The sequence below is a fragment of the Peromyscus maniculatus genome, chromosome X (genome assembly GCF_049852395.1).
Source record: "Peromyscus maniculatus bairdii isolate BWxNUB_F1_BW_parent chromosome X, HU_Pman_BW_mat_3.1, whole genome shotgun sequence".
NCBI classification, from domain to species: Eukaryota; Metazoa; Chordata; class Mammalia; order Rodentia; family Cricetidae; genus Peromyscus; species Peromyscus maniculatus.
In genome coordinates, this window is record NC_134875.1 from 108021356 (window position 1) to 108043191 (window position 21836).

The window sequence follows — 21836 nt, forward strand, 5'->3', positions numbered from 1 at the left end:
GTGGCTCATCAAGTGATGCTTAACTTTTTATTTGTCCAGTTCCTGAGAAGGTAAACTTTCACTTAATAAATGTGGTATCTGACAAGTTTTCTGTGAAATGACTCCTTTCCCTTTTGTAGTAAAGTAGTATCCTTGTTAAGGACACTTTGAGACCTTGTAAGTATCCCATTCCTTGCCAGACTTTCACTTTTTGTCATATCATCTTTGTCTTCATCATGTTACAGTGCTGGAAACTGAGCCGAGGGCCTTGTGCATGGAGATAGGTGTTCTACCACTGACCTACATTCTTAGTCCCACAATTTACTGTTAAATTTTGAGATGACGTCTTGCTGCATAGGATGGCCTGGCACTTGCTATGTAGCCCAGGATGACCTCACTTTATAGCACTGAGCCATTTCCATGGCCCCCTGGGTTTTAAAAATGTGTCCTCCATCATTCTTTGAGCACTTTTAACTTTCTGACCAATAAGACATTCTAGATTCATCTTATCCTTTCTTTGGCCCAGCCAGCCAGTTAGCTAAGTCTCGAGAGACCACAGTTCTTTTTACTGGAGAATGGCTTTTAGAAACCAAGGTCTTATGCTGGGAGTAGTTGTTGTTACTGGTTATCACTATGCTGGGATATGTAACTTTACATTTGTTTACTTATTGATCTCTCTATGTGTATGGAAGCAATGGTTTTAAACTGGTACCTTCAACTTTAGTTTAGCACTGTATGGTTTACACTTCAATATTTATAATTCCCTTTTCCAGTTAGCTCCATTATCCTTAATAGATTATCTAATTTGACCAGCTTCCTGCATGTAACCCATTTATCAGGGCCACTACCTGAATTCCTCATGGTCAAGTCCCTTGGACTCTGATACCATAAAAAAACAGGTCCTTTCTACATGGTCACCCTTTACTTGTTTTTGATCTGCAACATACTACCATTGCTTTTTTTACCCCTCTCCATGAGTATCCTACCCATTCCACTCAAGCTTCCTGCTCCATATTGTCCTACTTATTCCCTCCTAATGGCTTTTAGGGGAAGGGCTTGAGGAAAGACTCTGATGTCTCTTAAAATACAGATGCAAGACCACTTACATATAGCTACACTTCTCCTTTAAATCTAAAGTTAAAAGTTCTTAGTGGTCTTAAAAATTATACACATAGCCAGGCGGTGGTGGCGCACTCCTTTAATCCCAGCACTCAGGAGGCAGAGGCAGGTGGATCTCTGTGAGTTCGAGGCCAGCCTGGTCTCCAAAGCAAGTTCCAGGAAAGGCGCAAAGCTACACAGAGAAACCCTGTCTCGAAAAACCAAAAAAAAAAAATTATACCCATTAATATTTGTATATCTTACTTTGGTTTTCTTAGCACAAACTCCTTTGCCATTGCCCTCAGTTTTCTTTTTAGAATTCGTATATTTTTTTGGTGTGTGAACAAGCAATCAAAGGACAGCTGGTTCTCCCTTTCTACCCTGTATATTCCAGGGATTCACCTGGGGTTTTCAGGCTTAGCAGCAAGTGCCTTTAGTGGCCCAGCCATCTTGCTGACCCTGCCCTCTTATTGTCTCTCACTACCTCCTGTCAGTGGCCAATCCCTTACACCTGTTCTCTTGGTACTTTTACTTCTGTCTTCAGGGAACATGCCATATCACTTAGACCTTTTTCTTTGTATCCCAAGCCATTTTACAACCTTACTTTTCCCACATTTCATACACATCAAAATTCTCCATCTCAAAATGAAAAGCAGATAAATCCCCTTCCCTTATAAACACTCTCAGACTGACGTTCCCTCTCCCTTCATTGCTGATTTTCTGGAAAGAATTAGAAAAGTCTTTTTGTTTTATTGTCCTTTATTATGAACTGTTTATTACTTTTCAGGCTACTATGTTCTGGTTTCACCTCTTCCGTGCCTTTGAATGTGTTCTCACCACAATCACCATCGGCTCCTTCATGGCACAGTCTACTAAGGACTTCCCCCAGCTTCTCTGGTCTCTTTGGTGGTTTGTGATATTGTTCCCCTCATTCTTGGTCTCTGGTGATGTTTCTTCTTGACTCTTAGGCTACTGTTTTCCCATCTTCCTCATAGGTTCCTCTTCCTCTGTTGATCCATTAAATGTTGACTTCCCAGAGTTTTTGTCTTCTGCATTTTTGAAGGCTGTACATTCTATATAAATAATCTCTTCTATTTTCAACCCTTCAGTTGCTATCGGTATGTTGAATGCCTGTAAAACTACATTTCCTGGCCTCCTCTGAGTTCCAGGTTGCCTTCCTGTCTATTGGATGTCTTCCTTTGAATGTTCTATTAGGCTTCTCAAATTCAGCACCTTTAACTGGTAATTATAGCTCAGTGATAGAGTGCTAGTTAAGCATCATTAGAGTCAATTCCTAACTCTGAACAAATGAACAAGCAAACAACATTTAAATGCAATTAGCCAATTCTACTCTCACTGTATTTTTTTCTACTCATCTAAGCTAGAAGCTTGCATTGATTTAAGTCTTGTCAGATCTATCTTTTTCTTATTTCTTGAATCTTTTTATCTCCAATTCTACTACTATGGCACAGGTCAGACTCAACAAGATTTCTGGGAACCTGACAGGCTTTTAAATGGGGTTTCTTGCCTTTAACATCTCATGCCCCAGTGTATCCTTTAACAGGTATATGGACAGAATTAACTGTCATTCAGCAAGTATTTATTCAGCAGATTTTTGTCCTGAGGAGGGGTGAGACACATTTGAGTAGATCATGGTGGGGAAAGCAGGGACATCAATCAATGCATGACTAACACAAATTTAAATGAGTTCATCTTCATAAGGCACATAGAACCACACCTGGTAAATATATAATGTGTGTTAAGATATATAAAGTATACACAAGATTTCAGGACAGCGTGAGAGTCAAGAGTGTGGGTGGGAAAAAGGGATCACTAAGTAAAAGCGCAGCTTTTTGACTGCAGAGAATCAGGAAGAAAGCAGGTAGCGGAGGCCTTGTGCTTAGGTCCTCTCTTCTGGGGAGGTTTGCTTGACACTGTCAATTTGTCCTGGGTTCTTACTCTCATTTAGCACTGTTTCCTTGGAGTGGTGACAAGCTACTTGGGGGGTCTGGGCTTTGGAATTTGGTTTCCTTACTAAATCTCCAACTGAGGGAACAGATGAAATGATCTCCAGATTGATTCAGGTTATAAAAGTCTTTAATAACAAGTAGAGTAGAGTAGCCTGTAATCCTAGCACCTAAGAGGCTTGAGGCAGGGACCAGAGAGATGGCTCAGTAGTTAAGAGCACCAGCTGCTCTTGGAGGGAAGCCAGGTTTAATTTCCAACAGCTACATGGCAGGTCACACTGTCTGTCTGTAACTCTAGTTCCAGGGAGTCCAGTGCCCTCTTTGGACCTTGTGCTGGCTAGTTTTATGCCATTCTGACACAAGCTAGAGTCATCAGAGAGGGGGGAGCCTCAGTTGAGAAAATGCCTCCCTAAGACTTGGCGGTAGGCAAGCCTGTGTGGGGATTTTTTAATAAGTGTTTGGTGTGGGAGGGCCCAGTCTATTGCAGCTGGTGCCACTCCTAGGTTCTATAGCAAAGTACTCTGAGCAAGCCATGAAGAGCAAGCCAGTAAATAGCACTCCTCGGTGGCCTCTGCATCAGTTCCTGCTTCCAGGTTCCTGCCCTGTTTGAGTTCTTCTCCTGACTTCCTTCAGCGATGAACAGTAATATGGAAGCATTAGCTAAGTAAACCTTTTCCTCCTGAAGTTACTTTTTGTCACGGTGTTTTATCACAGCAATGGTGACCCTAACTAGACCTTGCTGCCCGAATGCAGTACAAATACATACATACAAGCACACACACATAAAAACAGGGGAAAATGTCTTTCCCAGGCCCAGAGGCTCATATCTGCAACTTAAGAGAATGAGATAGAAGAATCACCACATGTTTGAGACCAGCCTGGGATATATAGTGAGTTCCAGATCAGCCTGGGCAACAGAGTTTACCTTATCTCAGTAAACCAAAAGAAAAAAGTCTTTAGTTCTAGAATAAGATCATTACTTGAGTATTGCTGGATTTTATTGAAAATACGACCTTTTGTGAATTTCAGGGAATTTTAAATGAAAGAAATAAATCTGCTTTTCTGTTATTTTATACTCTTCTGCTTTCCTACAGTTCTTGTTTGCTACATGCATAACAAAAACCATTCTGTTCCGATGTCTCCTTTATCAATAGTGACAGCCCTAGTGGACAAGATTGGTAAGCAAGATCAGCTTCTATGCATACTTAGAACTTTCAGTAATTATAAAGTATTATTGGAATTGGGGGGGGGGAATTGTTTCCTTTATAGGGGATTTTAATGTATATATGAAACCATCTAGAATGTAGCATGCTGTTTATATAATTAGGTGGAAGAGTTTAACTTGATTCCAGTTTGTATAGTCTTTGCATGGTCACAAATTTTTAAATTTGTTTTGTATGTCAAAAATTATTTTAGTTTTGAAGATAAATATAGTACAACTTGTCATCTTTTCAAATAATATTGTTCACTTATAGTACATGCTTTTATGATACAGTTTGGATAGCTCTTAACTTTTTATGTTGCAGATATGTGTAAACAGAGCTTAAGCCCTGAACGGGACATTAAGTTAACTGGCCATGTTAGCTGGGTTGGAAAGACATCCATGGAAGTGAAGATGAAAATGTTCCAGGTATGTATGTACCCGAAGATACCTCATTGTTCAAATATAGCCAGCTAGTCTCACTTGAAGAAAACCTGTCTGTATTCATGGACAGGTATGCAACCCACAGCTTTAAAACAATTAAAGATTCAAAGAGCGATAGCATCTTCCTTTTGCACAAAGATTGATACATTCTCAGCTACTTACATTTAATATATATTGCTTTGTAATCATGTACAGCAATACATTAAGGTGTTTGTTTCTGATTTTGCCCAGGAGGATTTCACAGAAGTCAGAGTTAGACTAGATGTGAATTGGATTGATTACTGTATTATTTTTGGGGGATTGCTGTACCACAAAGTCCCACAAACTGGTGGCTTAAAATCTCAGCGGTACATTGTTTGAGTGTGGGAGGCTCTGATTCCCAAACCAAGCTGTGAGCAAGGTCACATTCCATGTGAACTCTGCAGGAGATTATCTTTGCTTACCTCTTCGTGGTTTCAGGGGGCTCTTCTACTTTTGTCATTGTGTCTTTGCTAGGGTTTCTGTTGCTGCGATGAAAAACCATGACCAAAAAGCAAGTTGGGGAGCAAAGGGTTTATTCTGTTTATACTTCCATATCACTGTTCATCATTGAAGAAAGTCAGGACAGGAACTCAAACATGGCAGGATCCTGGAAGCAGGAGCTGATGCAGAGGCCATGGAGGGGTGCTGCTTCCTGGTTTGTTTCCTCTGGCTTGCTCAGCCTGCTTTCTTATAGAACCCAGGACTACCACCCCAGTGATGGCAGCACCTACAATGAGCTTGGCCCTCCCCCACTGATCACTAATTAAGAAAATGCCTTACAGCTGGATCTCATGGAGGCATTTCGTCAGCTGTGACTCCTCCCTGCTGTGGGATGTCCTGTATGCTGTAAATATATGTTGCTAGGATTGATTGATAAATAAAATGCTGATTGGCCAGTAGCCAGGCAGGAAGTATAGTGTAGGCAGACCGAGGAGGAGGAGAATTCTGGGAGGTGGAAGGCTGAGGTAGGGAGACGCTGCCAGCACCACCATGAGGAGCAGGATGTAAAGTACCGGTAAGCCATGAGCCACTTGGCAAGGTATAGATTAATAGAGATGGGTTAATTTAAGATACAAGAACTAGATAGCAAGAAGCCTGAGCAATTAGGCCATACAGTTTGTAAATAATATAAGTCTCTGTGTGTTTGATTGGGTCTGAGGGCCATGGGAGCCAGGCAGGAACAGGATAACTTCAGCTTCAAATGGCCCCCAATGGGTTGGCAAGAGTTTCCACCTAAAACCTGAGAAAAAAGATTCTAAAACAGAGCTAAAACAGCTTCCTAGTTGTCTCTCTCAAGTTACTGGCAGCCTGTGGGTTTGAGCTACTCTATGGTGGGTTCATGGCATGTGGGCTTGACCTACGCTATGTTACACAGGGGTGTCTCCAAGCTGTGCACTATGCTGTGTGTTGGATATAGATTTTGCTAGTTTAAAAAAAAAGGTTTCTGGGCTACACGCAAAGACTAGATAGTTACAATTTTCCTTAGTTATGATAAAAGATAAATATAACACCTTAGATTCACAAATATAGGATAGATATCTTCTTTAATTCTGCCAAATACAAATAGACTAGATATTGTAAATAGATTAGACATTGTAACTGTAATTCTTGCTTGATAATTGTTTTGTTATATGTAATTTTACTGTGTTAAAGTTAAAATCTTCCTTTTTGAAAAAACAGAAAAGGGGAAGTGCTGTGGGATGGCCTGTATGCTGTAAATATATGTTGCTATGACTGACTGATAAATAAAACGCTGAATGGCCATAGCCAGGCAGGAAGTATAGGTAGGTGGGACAAGAGACAGGAAAATGCTGGGTAGAAGAGGGCTGAGGGAGACACTGCCAGCCGCTGCTATGGGGAGCAGGATGTAAAGTGCCGGCAAGCCACGAACCACATGGCAAGGTATAGATTTATAGAAATGGGCTAAATTAAGATATAAGAACAGCTAGCAAGAAGCCTGAGCCATTAGGCTAAACAATTTAAATAATATAAGCATCTGTGTGTTTAATTGGGTCTGAACAGCTGCAGGAGCCGGGTGGACACAAAAATACTCCAGCTACACCTCCCTCTCTGAGAACTCCAGCTTGTGTCATGTTGAGACACAAAACCAGCCAGTACACATTGGTTTTCGTGTGTCTATATTTCTGTGTCTTTTCTCTTACCAATATGCTAATCATATTGGATTGAAGGCCCACTCTGCTCCAATATGAACTCATTTTTTTATCCTTTTTTTTTTCGATAGGATTTCTTGTAACTGGTCCTCAAGGATGTGTGAGTATGCAATGGAGGACTAGGTGGTGGTTTTGCCATCAGCACAACTATGAGGCAACCTTACAGAAGCAGTTGGAGGCTTTTCTTTGGTTTGAGGGTTTAGTTTTTCTGAGACAGGTTCATCTCCCGTAGTTTATGTTAACTTCAGATTCCTCATCCTCCTGCCTCTACCTCTCAAGGGCTAGGATCATAGGCATGTGCCATAATATCTAACTTCTTTTTTATGGTTTTTCAAGACAGGGTTTCTCGTTTCTCTGTGTAGCTTTGGAGCCTGTCCTGGAACTTGCTCTGTAGCCCAGGCTGGCCTCGAACTCACAGAGATCTGCCTGCCTCTGCCTCCCAAGTGCTGAGATTAAAGGCGTGTGCCACCACCACCTGGTGGGTTTTTGTTTTTTTTTTTTTTTTGTTTTGTTTTTTTTTTTTTTGAGAGAGAGAGCCTCACTGTAGCACAGGTTGTCCTGCAACTCATAGCAATCCTCATGCCTTAGCCTAACAAATACTGGGATTAGATGCATGGTTACTATACTGGCTTTCATTTTATCTAATTATGTCTGTAATGTCCCTGTTTTCAAATAATTCCCGCCTATAGGTCTGGAGATTAGGCCTTCCTCATAACTTTTGGGGGGATGAAAGACACACTTCAGTTCTTTTCCCTTTGTGGTCCTGGGGATCAAACTCATGTTCTTGCCTGTACTAGGCAAGTACTTTACAACTGAGCTACATCCCCAGCCCTCATTTATTAATAGTCATTTGGGTGGCAGTTAAAGCAGTTCCTCTCATGAGCAGAAAGAAGTCAGAGGATAATCAGTCCAGACACCAAATAGTTTCGAGTATGCCCGGCATTTCACTGTGGAAAACTTAAGAGTGATTCAGTTAATTATGCTGTGGTAGTCAATGGACTTATTATTCCGATGCATTTCACCTCTTGGTAGAAAACAACTTTCAGACTTGAGAAAAGTCCAAAGCTTCCTATATATAGTAGTTGTTTGTCAAAACACTTGCTTTTAGAATTTTGAAAATTTATTCTTTGATATTTTAGACACGTATACAAGGCATTTTGGACATATGTACCCCCATTACCCTCTTTTAGCCCCCTTTGAGTCCCTTCTTTCCAACTAGGACCCTTCATACTTTTATGTCATTTTTTTTGTGACCCACTGAGTTTGATTAGGGTTGCTTGCTTGAGCATGGCTGGGAGGGGCGTTATTTACTGAAACAGTGGCTACCCACTGAAGAAAATGACTCCTTCCCCACTAGTAGCCATTAACTGCCCATAATGGCTGCTCAGGGAGAGGTGGGGCCTCCCAAGCCCCTCCTCTATCTCTGATGGAGTGTTTAAGGGCCCAGTCTTGTGCTAGTCTTGTGCAGGTAGCCACAGTTGCTGTGACTTCATGAGTGCAGTGGCCAGATACTGAACAGGAGACAGCATTGTACAGTACTTTCCCCATCCTCTGAGTCCTAACAGTTTTTAGGCCCCCTTTCATGGGGTGTTCTTCAAGCTTTAGAGGGAGCTGATGTAGATGTCCCTCTATAAGGCTGCATATTCAACAGCCACTTAATTCTCAGCACTTTTGACCAGTTAAGTGTGTCTTCATTAACTACCACTAAATTTGAAAAAGTTAAATACTATATCAAAGTGATTGAATTGTATTCCCATATTTATGTGATTGACAATAATGCTGGGGTTTTTTTTTGTCCTTTTAAAAATAACAAAACACTTATAAAGTTGTTGTGGATGCTTCTATGATTTATAAACACTTAACCAAACTTCTTGGTTAATTTCTACCTTACTACTGCTGTGCATAGTAGATTTCCTGCATAGGGCCTGCATCCCAGGGGATCAAAGCTATTTGACTCCTGTATAAATAAATTAGAAAAAAAAGATGCAGAATTGAGAGAGGGAGAGAGCATGAAAAGTCATATGGCTCTCTCAAGCCTGTTCTTTCTTTCTGGGTTTGCCATGTTTACCAGGTAAAATTTCCAAAGCTAATCTTAGATCATGTCATCCACTTTCTAAAAACCTTCTGTGACTATTGGGTTGGAATGCACATTCCTTTGATAAGGTAGTGCTCAAGGTGCTCTGTAAACTACATGTAATCTACTTTTCCAACTTTATTCCCTTTTATTTACCATATATGTATCCTCTTTTTTGTTCTTTCAATGCCAAGTTTTGAATCCAGGGCCTTGTGTATAATAGGCAAGTGCTGTACCACTGAGCCACATCCCAGCCCTTTATACCTTCTTAGTGCTCACTGCTTATCATTGAGTAGTCTGTGAGTATGGTGCTACATATCTTTGCATTCATAGTGTGTGACACTAGCAATTGTAAATTGTAGTGAATCACAATATTTAGCAACCAAGTGTCTGTTAATGCCCTTTTCTTTACCTGAAATGCCCTCTGCTCTGATTCTGTGCATTCCCACTGTGCTTTAGGGTCACATCTTGCTCAACCCCTTCTTTGACTCTTCCAGTTTGGAGCGTTTGTTCCCTCTTCAAGAGCTAATCTGTCTCTCCTTCCTGGCATCTGCTACTCTCTGGCCTACAAAATAGTATACAAACCTTTTTTCTATTCTACTAGATGACATACTTACTTACCAACAGCAATACCTGGGTTTCAGTCAGCCAACCCACTTCCCAATATCTGTTGATGAAGTCAATTTGGCAGTCATAATTATTGAATATCTCTTATGACAGTGAACAAGACACAGAAAGTTCCTTTCTCTTAAAGCTTGTATTTGACAAGGGTCCATTCATGCAATGCCCCATTCATTAATTTTTGAAACTAATTGCATATTTATCTGCCAGTATTTGTGCTTAGTGTTGGCCATGCAAATGTGAAGGAAAATGGTGTGGGTCTACAAGAACCTTACCATATCATAGGGAGATAGCCACATAAAGAAATGATTGCGATGTATTATGCAATATTTCTCAGAAGAGGTATTTTGGCATTTTGTCCAGGAGATTTCTTAGTTCCGAAGTCTTGCCAGTGCATTGTGAGATGTTTAACTCCCTGATTTCCCTCTCTATCTTTTACTAGCTGATGGTTTGAATGAGAAATGGCCCCCTGCAGTTTCAGGCATTTGAATACTTAGTTTCCATTTTGGTGGTGCTGTTTGGGTAGGTTTAGAATGTGTGGAGGATGTCACTGGGGTGGGCTTTGAGAGCTATAAGACTCATACCATTTTTAGTTTGGTCTCTCTGTTTCCTGCTTGTGGTTCAAGCAGTGAGCCCTCAACTCACTATTCCAGCAAGCATGCTTGCTGCCATGCTTTCCATGGTAGACTCTTCTCACTTTGGATCCATAAGCCCAAATAAACACTTCTATAGGTTGCTTTGGTCATGGTGTTTTATCACAGATCACAGCAATAAAAAAATAACTAATACACTGACAAAAAAAAGTAAAGGAGAGAGGAGGTATTTTGGCTCCATTTCAGAAGCATTTTGGTCCATCATGCAGGTTAGGATGGTAGCATTTTTGTCAGTGAGAATGTAATTGGGGAGTCTCATATCATGGCAACAGACAAATCAGAGAGCACAATCCAGAAACAAAAGTGAGGGTAACCTCCAGAGTCCACTCTAGTGAAGTAATTCTGCCAACCAGCGTCCACATACCAATGGTTCTACAACAACCCAAAACAGTGCCACCAGCTGGTGATCAAGCATTAAAAGATTTGAGTCCTAATTAAAGGAGCAAACACATCATTGCGTCAAAGACATTTCACATTCAAACTGTATCATTTTGCCTGTGATCCCCAAATGCTTATAGCTGTCTCATAAAGCAAAATGCATTTAGTCTAAAGTCCCCTTAACAGTTTCAACTCTGTTCTAAAGTTCCATGTTTCAGGGGTTGGAGAGGTGGCTCAGCAGTAAAGAGTGATTACTACTACAAAGGACTGGAGTATGATTCCCTGAACCCACTCTGGATATCTCACAATAGATCTGATGCCTCTGGTCTCTGCTGGCACCTGCAGTCATGTACACATGCACACACACACACACACACAGAGAGAGAGAGAGACAGAGACAGAGACAGAGAGACAGACAGAGACAGAGAGAGAGACAGAGAGAGAGACAGAGAGAGACAGAGAGAGCGCTCCAGGAGTAGCTGATACCTTTGGTCTCTGCTGGCACCAGCAGTCATGTATCCCGTGTCCCGTCCTGTCCCATTCCCCCCCCCCTCTGCCACACACACACAATTCCAGGAGGATCTGATGCCTCTGGTACACACACGGAGGACACATACACATAAAATTAAATACTTTTTAAATTTTTTGAAAAAAAAAACATTTATTATAAATGGTACGTGCTAAACATTCCCATTTTAAATTTCAAAAGATAAGAACAAGAAGGTTACAAGACTGAAACTCAGCAGAGCAACCATTAAATTCTGTAGCTCCATGCCTAGTGTCTGAGGCATGGTGGCATCATTGTGTATATTATATCTGTATATAATGCATTTTGATCATTTTCACCTGTTTTCCTGCTCATACTTCTTGAACCCCTTTTCAACAAGTCCCCTTCCTTTGTGATCCAGGGTTTAATCAGAGTTGTTTACATGAGCATAGATGGGGGGTTATTTACTGGAGTGTAGGCAACATACTAGTGGCTATACCTCTGAAAATAATGGTTCCTCCCATGCCCAGTGGCTATTAACTGCTGGTAGCTTCTCCCCATCAATGACTGACAACATTGACAGCCAATCTTGTACAGTTAACCACAGCTGCTGTGAGTTCCCAAATGCAACGGCTATGACACGTCTGGCATTTCACAGCATTCTTCTCTACCCTCTGGCTCTTACATTCTTTTTCCCTTTCGTCTGCTGTGTTCCGTGGGTTGGGTGGTGATACAGATGTCCTATATAGGGCTGGAGCTCATTAATTTTTGTTGTTGTTTTGCTTTTTTTCTTTCTTTCTGTGTCTCCCTGGTTGTCCTGAAACTCACTTTGTAGACCAGGCTGGTCCCAAACTCACAGAGATCCACCTGCCTCTGCCTCATGAGTGCTGGGATTAAAGGTGTGCGCCATTTCACCTGTTTTTATCTCATTATTTTTGAATTGAGGCTCATTCAAATTGTAGGACACATACCAACACCACTGGGCTTTCATTTTTATGTCACATAATGGCCTCTTTAACTTTTGTCTTGGGCTTAGGCTGGTTAATGGATTCTCCTACTAGGCTAGTAGCCTCTAAAGGATTCTAGTAGCTTTTTCAGAATCCTTTTTGTTTCTTGAACATAAGTTTTCTACCTCCCTTTTCCCTTTGGGTTCTGATGTAATTATGTGAATATCTGAATAAAATCACAGACCATTTATTTTTTGTTTTTTATAAAATATAATTATAGCAGGCTATTTTTTTAATTTATGAGGCTGAGTTCTGTACTTGAACTGAATGTTTTGTGTGTGTCCTATAGACTTTTTGAAGATGTAAATAGAAAGTAATTAAAATGGGAAAAATAGAGCATGCCAATGAGAAAGTTTTAAGATGTTGGACATCTCCTTAAGTGTTTCTCTGCTGTTTTAGATAGAGGCACTGTGCATATATATTACAGTTGTATAGCTTGGTCCTTTTGTGGGACGCCAAACAACAGGAACAGAGGCTGTCTCCAACTCTTTTACTGGCGTTTGGGACCTTAACTCCTCATGCTGAGTCACTTTGCCCATCCTTAACACATGGGAAGGTGTTTAGTCTCATAGCAACTTGATATGCCATGTTTTGTTTATACTCAGGGGATATTAGAGCTTCCCTTTCTTAAACAGAAATGGAGGAGGAGTGGATTGGGGGTGGGAACAGAGGGTATGTGTCGGGGGGGGGGTGCAGGGGACTGGAAGGAGAGAAGGGAGGGGAAACTGAGGCTGGGGTGCTAAATAAATAAATTTATTAAAAAATAAACTACAATAGGCAAAAAGAGAAAGTTTTAGGATCAATACAGGAGCATCATGCATAGACGTAACCATTCCTTGGATGTTTATGAAAATAGTGGTAACATAGTAAGAGTTGAAGATCTAGTAGGACTTCTTATGGCTGATTAAAACACCACACATTTGGTCAGAGACTACTGGAATGTGTTGGTTTTTTCCCCTGAACAGGATGTTTAATGGTATCCATTTGAGTAGATCCTGATAACTGGCATAGTACTCAGTCCTTGTGTCTATTTAGTCCAGTTTAATATTACCAAATTCTTCCACCATTTAGTTACTATTTCCCTGTCCAGGGTCTCTTCATTCTGCAGGATATGCACTGCTATGTCTCACCTCCTGATCCCCTATGGCCTCTCTGATCAGGCCTGCAGTTATAGGGCCCTTTCAGAAAGTTTCTGTTTTCCTTTGGGTCCTGGTTGACCTTGAAAGGCATGGGTCAAAATACTAGCTATTTTTTTAACTTTGTTTTTTCTCTTTGGATTTTCTCTTAAAGCTTTGGCTGTTGGTCACACAAAACTATAATCACACAAGGTAGCCTGAAACCCACCAGGCTAGCCCCAGACTCACAGGCACTGTTCTGCCTCAGCTTCCCAAGTTGCTCGGATTACAGGCATGTGCTACCACACCTGATTAGTTTTTTCAATCTAAAAAGGTAGTAGTGAGTTGTAAGTTTGACATTGGTATAACATTTGAATAACACCTAGACCTAGAGTACTTTTAGTTCTTAGGGGTGTGACATTTTTAACCATATTCACACATATAGTTTTTACTATGCTGTATGGTAACCTAAAATAATAGTAATAATAATAATAATAATAATAATAATAATAATAATAATAATAATAATAAAATAATAATATATTCTGTCAGAATTGTGATTGGTCTTCCCAGTAAATGCATTCCTTACAACTTTATTTTTCTTTTCTTTGTTCTTTAGCTGCATAAAAATGATGAATTTTTGCCTGTTTTGGATGCAACCTTTGTAATGGTGGCTCGAGATTCGGAAAATAAAGGGTAATTGCTTTTTTATAATTCCATAATTTGAAATTTTTCAAAAATACACAAGACTGCAGAGAAAACTGATGAATTTACATATGCCCATGACTTGAATTTAACAGATTTATTTGTAATGTGTTTGTCAAGTTCATATTTTTTCTTTAAAGAAGATGTATAATATTTTAAAGATAAATCTCATACACAATGACATTTTACTTCACAATGATATGTAGGCATCTTTTTAAGAATGTGGATATTTTATTTTATTTTATTTATTAACTATATACACCATTTCCTAGTTAAACTCATCTTCCATACTCCCGGCTGTGGTAGTCACCATTTTACTTTCAGGTTGACTTGTTTTTAGATTCTACAAATGAAAGAGAACAAGTGGTACTTGCTTTACTGTGTTCAGCTCATTTCACTTAACATAATGCGCTCTAGTTCAGTACATTTTTCTGCAGATAACAACTTTATTCCTAACAGCTAAATAATACATATACATATATATGTATGTATATTTCATTTTATTTTTCCATTCATTAGTTGATTATTGTTGTTTATTTTTACTCATTTCTTGGGGGCCCCACCACCCAGCTCCCAAACAAATCACACAAGGAGGGTTATTATTACTTATAAATGCCCAGCCTTAGCTTGGCTTAGTTTCTGTCCAGCTTTCCTTCAATTAAATTATCCCGACTACCTTTTGCCTCCGGGCTTTTCCTGTCCTCTAACTTCTGTACATTTTAACTCTTACTCCGTCCGTGGCTCACGGTGTAGCTGGGTGGTTGGCCCCTGGAGTCCTCCTCCTTCTCTGGTTCCTCTATTTTAGCTCTCTCCTTCCAGTTTTCTCCTTTCACCCCTCCTCCCAGATTTTTCCCTCTATATTTTCTCTCTGCTTGCCAGTCCCGCCTATCTTTCCTCCTGCCTTGCTTTTGGCCAGTTCTTTATTAGACCATCAGGTCTTTTACACAGGCACAGTAATACAAGTTCACAGAGTTAAACAAATGTAACATAAACGAAAAGTAACACACCTTAAAATATTCTACTACAGTTGATGGATACCTAAGCTGACTCAATTATCCTAGTGATTGTTAATAGTGCTACAATGCACTAATAAGGGTGTACAAGTATCTCTGGTATGCTAATTTAATTTCCTTTGAATATATATAAAAGAGAGATAAATGGGCCGTATGGTACATCTATTTCTAAAAAAAGAGTTCTCTATGATGGCTATACTAATTTATATTCCCTCCAAGACCATCTACATTCCTTTTCCTCCATATCATTGCTAGCATTAATTTTTTTGGTTTTTTTGAGACAGGGTTTCTCTGTGTAGCTTTGCGCCTTTCCTGGAACTCACTCAGTAGTCCAGGCTGACCTTGAACTCACAATGATCCACGTGGCTCTGCCTCCCGTGTGCTGGGATTAAAGGCGTGCGCCACCACCGCCCGGCCGCATTAATTTTTGAAAACATCGCTACTTAGGGTGAATTGGTGTCTCATTTAACTTGCTGACTCTCTGATAGCTAAAGATAGTAAATACATTTTCACTTATTTGTTAACCACTACACTTCTTTGGGGGGGCTATTCATATCATTTGCCCATTTTTCAATTAGTTTATTAAATTCTTTTGAGTAACGTGTACTCTGGATATCAACTCCTTCTAAAATGTATGCTTGTAAAGATTTTCTCCCATTCTATAGGTCCTCTCTGTACTCTGTTGGGTGTTTCCTTTGCTCAGTAGAATCTTTTTATTTTGATGTAATCCCATTTGCTTATTTTTCCTTTTGTTTTTCTGTCTAAAAGATATTTTCCCAAAAGTCCTTACCCATTTCAGTGTCCCTAAGTGTTTCCTCTCTTTTCTTTTTTTTCTTTCCCTCCTCTCCTCCCAGTCCCTCTACCCTCCATCCCTCCTCTGTTCCCTCCCCCAATCCACTCCTCCTCCATATCTGTTTAGGAAAGTGCAGGTCTCCCATGAGTATCAACAAAACATGACATATCAAGTTTCAGTAAGACAAGCCCCTCCCTTTGTAGTAAGGTTGGACAAGGCAACCCAGTATGCGTAGTAAGGTCCCAAAGGCCTGTAAAAGAGTTAGGAATCCCACAAGAGGACCAAGCTACACATCTGTAACATATATGCAGAGTGCCTAGGTCAGTCCCATGCAGTGTCCTGGTTATTGGTTCAGTTTCTATGAGCCCTTAGAAGCCCAGGTTAGTTGTTTCTGTGGTGTCCTTGATCCCTCTGGCTTCTACACTCCTTTCTCTCCCTCTTCCTAAGTATTCCCCTGAGCTTGACCTAATGTTTGGCTGTGAATCTCTGTTTCCATCAGTTGCTGGATGAAGGCTCTCTGATGACAGTTGGGCTAAGCAGAATATCATTAGGCATCACCACATTGACATTTTTTTTCTTGTAATGGTTTCAGATCTTAGATTTAAGTGCTTAGTTCATTCTTTTGTTTTGTTTTGTTTTCAAGGCAGGGTTTCTCTGTGTAGCTCTGGCTGTCCTGGAACTCACTCTGTAGACTAGGCTGGCCTCCAACTCAAGAGGTCTGTCTGCCTCTGCCTCCCAAATGCTGGGATTAAAAGCATGTGTCCCCACCACCAGGCTAGTTCATTTTTTTTAAGTGCTGAGAGATGAGTATAGTTTTTTTCTTCTATGTGTACATACCCAGTTTTCCTAGCACCATTTGTTGAGAAGACTTTCCTTTGTACTACATACTGTTACTGTAGTTATGTTATTATATTACTAATCTATTATCTTCCACTGATCTGTATGTGTTTTAATGCCAATAACATCCTATTTTGCTTTTTAAAATCTCTGTATATGTATTATTTGGTTTTTTGAGACAGGGTCTAATATAGCCCAACCTATCCTTGCATTGTGTGTAGCTGAGAATTATAGGCATATTTTTCTTTTGGGGCCATGCAGGGCGTTTGCCCACCAACCCACAGATCCCCAGAGTTTTCTTGAGTGAGAGTAATGGGAAATATTAGCTAGAAGGATTTATATTGTGAAGATAAACAGATAGAAAATACAGGATAGCCTCAAGAGGGCCTGGAACCTATTCCAACGAGCCCTGACTCTCTCTGCCCTAGGGTATTTATAGAAATGCAAAGGGGCAGAGCAAAAGACTTCCCCCCCAGCACAGCCAAGTGCAGACCATCTCAGACACCTGCCCTCAGGCCCGTGGTTCAATCATCCTCTCTATGCAGACCTGCTGGGTAAAGCCACAAGGAACCTGAAAATGGGCTCCCACCGGGCTGCCAGCTCAAAAAAATTACATAGAGATTTATTATTAATTATGAAATTTCAACCTTAGACTTGTTTCTAACTAGCTCTTATAAGTTAAATTAACACATATTTTTTAATCTATGTGCTGCCACACGATCGTTACCTCATCTCCATTATGCCCATCCTAGTTATTCTGTGTCTGGCTCATGACTCCACCTTTCTTCCTCCCAGAGCTCTCTCTGTCCAGAAGTCCCACCTATACCGCCTGCCTAGCTACTGACCATTTAGCTTTTTATTAAACCAATCACAGCAACACATCTTCACACAGTGTAAAGGAATATTTTACAACAGAGAATGACCTTTAACTCCATCGTAAGTCTGGGTATTACAGGTATGCACCAACAGAGGTAGTAGACTTGCTTTTTGGTTTGGAGGCAAAGTCTATCAATTATCCCGTGCTTACATTGGATGCCCTATATAGGCTAGGTTGTTCTCATACTTGCAATCTTCTTGTCATAGCGTCCCCAGTGCTAGGATTATAGGTATGTGTTATCATATCAGGCCTGTAATATATCTTGAATTCAAGTATTGTGATACCAAAACTGACTCTTTTTTATTTATTTATTTTTATTTAAAAAAAAATTTTATTCATTTTATATACCAACCACAAATCCCCCTCTCATCCCTCCTCCTGCTCCCTCCCCAGCCCATCCCCCATCCCCTCCTCCAAAAGGGTAAGTCTTCCCATGGGGAGTCAGCAAAGCCTGGTACATCAGTTGAGGCAGGGCCAAGCCCCTCCCCACTGCATCAAGGCTGAGCAAGGCATCCCACCATAGGTAATGGGCTCCAAGAGCCAGTTCATACACCAGGGATAGATCCTGATCCCACTACCAGGAGCCTCTCAAACAGACCCAGCTACACTACTGTTTCCCGTATGCAGAGGGCCTAGTCCAGTCCCATGCAGGTTCCACAGCTGTTGGTCTAAAGTTCATGAATTCCCACTAGCTTGGTTCCGTTGTCTCTGTAGATTTCCCCACCATGATCTGTAGTCGGAAGGTTTCCTGTGACTAGTCCCGCAGCTGCTCAGACCCAAGTAAATACACCTAGTCTATGGCAGGCCTCTTGCTAACTAGCTCTTATATCTTAAATTAACCCATAAGTATTAATCTATGTTTTGACATGTGTTTTCCGTGGCTTTACTGGTCTACTGGTATGTTGTTCTTTGGGTGGCAGGCTAGCGTCTCTCCCCTGTCCTTTCCCTTCCTATCTATCTGCTTGGATTTCCACCTGCCTCTAACCTGCTTTGCCATAGTCCAATGTAGCTTTATTTATCAACCAATCAGAGCAACACATATTCACAGCATACAGAAAGATATCCCACAGCAATGATCTTGAGCCTTCTTGCTCTTCTCTCTTCTCTCTCTTCAACTGGACTCCTGGAGCTTGGCCTGGTGCTTAGCTGTGGATCTGTGCATCTGCTTCCATCAGTTACTGGATGAAAGCTCTATGATGACAGTTAGGGTATTCACCAATCTGATTACTGGAGCAGGCCAGTTCAGGCACCATCTGCACTAATGCTAGTACTGACTGTTTTCTTAAATAACTTTTATCACCATATTAGGGACTTACTTCTATGGTAGCATGTTTGATTAACATGTGTGAGGCCCTGAGTTTGATTCCCAGCACTGAAAAAATAAGCTCATAAAAATTCAAAACTATATTACCATTGTCACACCTGAAAAATATAAGTAATCTTTAATATATTATAGTATTCATTCATACTTAGTTTCTCTTTAATCTCTTTTAAAAGAGGTTTGTTCAAAGTAAGATCCAAATTCAGTGTACATGTTATGCTTGATTTTATGTCTCATAAACCTGTTTTTTAAAATAGGCTTATTGAGATGTAATTCATGCCATATGTTCATCCCCTGAATATGTACAATTTGGATTTTGATATACTTACAAGTTGTACATTCTTTTAAGTGTGTTCTAATTTAGCTTACTTGTTTGTTCCCACTGCCCTCTTCCTGTTTTATATCATTAATTTGTTGAAAGTTTGGGCTAACTTTTGCACAGAATATTCTGCTTGCTGGCTTTGCCTTATTGTGTCCTCACGACACCTTAATTCTTTGTACGTGGTACCCTGCACCTACTGTGTCCTGTACCTGAAGTTCGACCTGGAGCTTCATGTCACACTCAAAGTCAGGATTGGTGAGAGCTCATTTTTGGTGTTACTGTTCCTGAATGTTGTGAAAGGCTCTATGAGTTCAGTAGGTGTTGGTGGTCCCACCTGGGATGTTGCTAAGATTGATCTGTGTATTGAAGGAATGACAGGCTGATTTCTCCATTGTGAAGTTGTTTTTCTCTTCTTCATCTTGTGATTAGATTAGCTACTACTACTTCCATATTTTCTATATATTTATATATTTATTGAGAGGAGAGAAAGAGAATGTGTGTAGGTTAGAAGACACCTCTGGAAGTTGGTATATATATTTTTTCTATATACATATGCACATATTTTTCAGAATAAAGGGTTGGTCCACTTGCTAATGATATATTTCCATTTCTTTTTTCTCTTTAAAAAAGGTGTCTGACTTCCATGGATTTGGTATCTTAATGTATATTTCAATCAACTATAGTCCTTGCTCTTCTTGATGTTCAGGTTGTGTCATCTTCTGCTGGTGGAGATGGGACACCTTTGTCCTTTGAGCCTCCCCCCATTAGTTTTTTGTTTTCAATTTTTGATAATTTGTATTTACAACAATAATATTTCATTGCAGTATTTTCCTAGTTAATCATGAAAGTGGATTTAATGAAATAATGAAAAGAAAATAATTTCTTTCTATTACTAATCATAATCCAACCACCAGGATTTCAACAAAATTTTTAGTTCCAGTTCCCTATCCCTTTTTATTTATTCTTTGATATTTTCACACACACACACACACACACGCACGCACGCACGCACGCACGCACGCACGCAATGTAGTTTGATCATATTTACCTCTTTCTCCTCTTATTCTCATTCTCTACTCTTCTCCCCACACCTGCTGAACCTCTTCTTCCCAACAAGGCTCCTTCTACTTTCTTGTCTTTTTCTATGACCCACTGAGTTTAATTAGGTTTGCTTATGTGAGGATGAGGGAGTGTTATTTATTGGAACATGGGTAACTTATCAGTAGCTACACCACTGAAGAAAATGGTGGCTTCCCTCAGGCAAACCTCTGGAAGGGGCAAGACTTCATGAGCCTCTCCCCATCCATGATGAAATGTCGATGGCCTTCAGTTAGTGCAGGTAACCACAGCGTTGTGAGTTCATGAATATAAACTGTCTTGTCATGTCCAGAAGATAGTTTTTCACAGCATTCTTCCCCATCTTCCTGTTCTTATATGTATATCCTTACAGTTCCCTGAGCCAGGAATGGCTGATAAAGAACCTCATTTAGTGATGAGAACTCAACAGTTAACCTCTGGCCACTATACAAAGAAGCTTCTCGTTGTAAGGCTAAGAGGAGCACTTATCGAACCCATTAGTCTGTTATACCTTCCTGTCCTCTGGTATGTCAAGAAGGGGTAAGCTCACCTTTCCCCCCTTTTATTCTCTCATACATTTCATCCTGACTGCAGTTTCCCCTCCCTTCACTCCCCCCAGACCCTTCCCCCACCTCCTTTCTCCCTTAAACCTCTCCCTCCTCTGTTTCCCTTCAAAAACAAAAAGAGCAGGCCTCCCAGGGATATCCACCAAACATGGTCTAACAAGTTACAATAAAACTGGGCACCTTCAAATCACAGCTGTACTTGGCAAAGCGGTCCCAAGTGCAGGCAAAAGAGTCACAGACACCCTCTCCTCTCCACTTGTCAGGAGTCCCACAGGAACTCTAAGCTATACAGCTGTAACGTATATGCACAGGACCTAGCTCAGACCCATACAGAGTCTGTGTTTGTCACTTCAGTCTCTATGAGCTGCTCTGTGCCCTGCTTAGTTGATTCTGTGGGCTGTATTCTCATGGTGTCTTGACCCCTCTGGCTCCTACAATACTTCCTTGCCCTCTTCAGCAGGATTCCCCGAGCTCTGCCTAATGTTTTGCCGTAGGTCTTTGCATCTGTTCCCATCACTTGCTGGATGATGCCACTCTGATGACAATTGGGCTAGGCACTGATCTACAAGTATAGCAAAATATCATTAGGAATCATTTCTTTGACTTTTTTTTTTTTGGCCAGTCATGTTTGGTTCTATCCTGGGTCTCTGGACTATCCTGTCTCTTGTTCCTGGTCATCCAGCCAGTGTCACGTATGGGCTTCCTCTCATGGAATGGGCCTCAAGTTGGGTCAGTCATTGATGGGCCTCTCCCACAAGTTTTGTGCCACCATTACCCCAGTACATTTTGCAGGCAGAACAGATTGTAGGTCAAAGGTTTTGTGACTGGGTTGATGTTCCAGTCCCACTGCTAGGAACCTTGCCTGGTTATAGAAGATGGACAGTTTAGGGTCTATATCCTTCATTATTGTAGCCTTGGGGAAGAGCTCCAAGGGTGCACACAGGGCTTGCAAGGAATCCACGGTGTTAGTGGGGCTAAGACTTTTTTCTAGCCGGGCGGCGGGCGGCGGCGGCGGCGGCGGCGGGGGGTGGTGGCGGCGGAGGCGGTGGCGGCGGCGGCGGGGTGTGTGTAGGGGGGGTGGCGGCAGCGGCGGCAGCGGGGAGGGGGGG

General features: G+C 41.0%; 1 protein-coding gene across 4 annotated transcripts in view; it reads left to right on the forward strand.

Moving 5' to 3' along the window:
• The window catches only part of Acot9 (acyl-CoA thioesterase 9), a 78896-nt gene that overhangs the window by 48001 nt on the left and 9059 nt on the right, over positions 1-21836 (forward strand). For all 4 annotated transcript variants that reach the window (XM_042268781.2, XM_006973257.4, XM_015992169.2 and 1 more), the window contains 3 exons: positions 4139-4222; positions 4571-4674; positions 13836-13912. In XM_042268781.2, coding sequence (XP_042124715.1) covers positions 4139-4222; positions 4571-4674; positions 13836-13912 — 265 coding nt within the window. The remainder of the gene's footprint in view (positions 1-4138; positions 4223-4570; positions 4675-13835; positions 13913-21836) is intronic.